The 2,012-nt window shown below is 46.4% G+C and overlaps 1 protein-coding gene across 1 annotated transcript; it reads right to left on the bottom strand.

Annotated features, from left to right (window-relative positions):
* Window positions 1–509: 509 nt before the first annotated feature.
* On the bottom strand, window positions 510–1,226 carry LOC138871615 (uncharacterized). The gene is made up of 2 exons (XM_070149502.1): window positions 870–1,226; window positions 510–785 (listed from the first exon to the last, which is right to left on the bottom strand). Exons 1-2 carry the CDS (start codon window positions 1,224–1,226, stop codon window positions 510–512), a joined length of 633 nt encoding a protein of 210 aa, XP_070005603.1.
* Between the last annotated feature and the right edge of the window lie 786 nt (window positions 1,227–2,012).

Genomic DNA, 2,012 nt, shown 5'->3' with positions numbered 1-2,012 from the left:
TACGTTATGGCATCTATCACCAGGGCAAATAGGAAAGGGCTGAATGCAGACCCTTGGTGCAACCCCGTAACAACCGAAAAATGGTCGGAGTCGCCTCCTACTGTCCTAACCCGAGTCTTAGATCCATCATACATGTCTTTAATCGCCCTAATGTAGTCAACCGGGACCCCTTTAACCTCTAGGCATCTCCATAGGACCTCCCTATGAACCCTGTCGTACGCTTTCTCTAGATCGATAAACACCATGTGGAGATCCTTCTTCTTATCCCTGTATTGTTCCATGATCCTCCTAATAAGGTGGATAGCTTCTGTGGTAGATCGCCCCGGCATGAACCCGAACTGGTTATCTGAAATAGACACCGTCCTTCGCACTCTCATTTCTACCACTCTCTCCCAGACTTTCATGGTGTGACTCAGTAATTTGATACCCCTATAGTTGTTACAACTCTACGCATCGCCTTTGTTCTTATACAGCGGAACCATTATACTCCACCTCCACTCTTCAGGCATCTAATTAGTCTTGAATATAACATTAAACAACCTAGTAAGCCATTCCAAGCCTGCTCTACCTACACACTTCCAAAGTTCAACCGGAATTTTGTCTGGCCCGGTAGCTCTACCCCTCCTCATCTTACGCATTTCCTGCATGACCTCGTCGACCTCAATATCCTTACAATAACTTAATTCATGGGGGCTGTTGGCATTCCTCAATTCACCTAGCACAATATCTTGATCCCCTTCTTCATTTAGAAGTTTATAAAAGTAGGTCCGCCATCTCCTCTTAATCTGGTCATCCCCCATCAAAACTTTGTCGTCATCATCTTTTATGCACCTCACTTGGTCCAGATCTCGAGTCGTCCTCTCTCTCACCTTAGCGAGTTGGAATAACTTCTTCTCCCCTCCTTTATTCCCTAGTTCCTCATACAGACAAATAAAAGCTGCTGTCTTAGCTTCCATTACTGCCATCTTCGCCTCCTTCCTAGCTACCTTATATCTCTCACTGTTCGCTCTCTTCTCCTCCTCTCCAGAGCTCCCTATGAACCGCAGGTACGCTGCCTTCTTCACTTCCACTTTATCTTGGACAACTACATTCCACCACCAGTCTCCTTTGTGGTGACCGGTGCGTCCTGAAGATATCCCGAACACCTCTCTCGCCGCCTTTCTTATACAATCAGCCGGCGTCGACCACATAGTGTTTGTGTCCCTACTACTTCTCCAAGCTCCCATTGCCGATAATCTACCTTCCAACTCCTGAGCTTTATCCTTAGTCAAAGCACCCCACCTAATCCTCGGACAGCCTCGTACTGACCTCTTCTTCCTCCTTATCCTAATACCAATGTCCATCACCAAAAGCCTATGTTGCGTTGCTAAGGTCTCACCTGGGATAACTTTGCAATCCTCGCACAACCTTCTGTCGCATCTTTTGAGGAGGATATAGTCAATCTGTGTCTTCGCCATCGAACTTTTGTAAGTAACCAAATGTTCATCCCGCTTCGGAAAACTTGAGTTTGCAATCACTAGATCGAATGCCTTGGCAAAGTCCAGCAACGAAGTGCCCCCTCGATTTCGCTCACCAAAGCCGCCACGCACCTCAGTATAACCAACTGCAGACGACCCAATATGACCATTGAAATCTCCTCCTATGAATAACCTCTCCGAAGGCGGAATACTACGAACGATGTCATCCAACCCCTCCCAAAAACGCCTTTTAATCTCCTTATCCAAGCTACTTGCGGCGCGTACGCGCTAACGATATTTAAAGTACACTCACCTACCACCAATTTAATAGTCATTAGTATATCATTCACCCGTCTGACCTCTACCACCGACTCTATAAGATGGTTATCTACCAGGATACCCACTCCATTCTTACCCCTCAGGACTCCAGAGTACCATAACTTATACCCATCCACGTTTTTCGCCCTCGATCCAACCCACCTAGTCTCCTGGACACACGCTATATTAATCTTCCTCTTCTGAAGTATCTTGACCAACTCTATAGACTTACTCGTT

Source organism: Nicotiana sylvestris, chromosome 6, assembly GCF_000393655.2.
Source record: "Nicotiana sylvestris chromosome 6, ASM39365v2, whole genome shotgun sequence".
Taxonomy (NCBI): Eukaryota; Viridiplantae; Streptophyta; class Magnoliopsida; order Solanales; family Solanaceae; genus Nicotiana; species Nicotiana sylvestris.
This window is presented reverse-complemented; position numbering and strand designations above follow the sequence as displayed.

Excerpts from the sequence above, each read along its gene's own strand:
- LOC138871615 (XM_070149502.1), bottom strand. The coding sequence starts at position 1,226 with ATGGGAGCTTGGAGAAGTAGTAGGGACACAAACACTATGTGGTCGACG. Across the intron at positions 786-869 it reads AGTTATTCCAACTCGCTAAG|ATTAAGAGGAGATGGCGGAC; the intron begins GTGAGAGAGAGG and ends GGGGATGACCAG.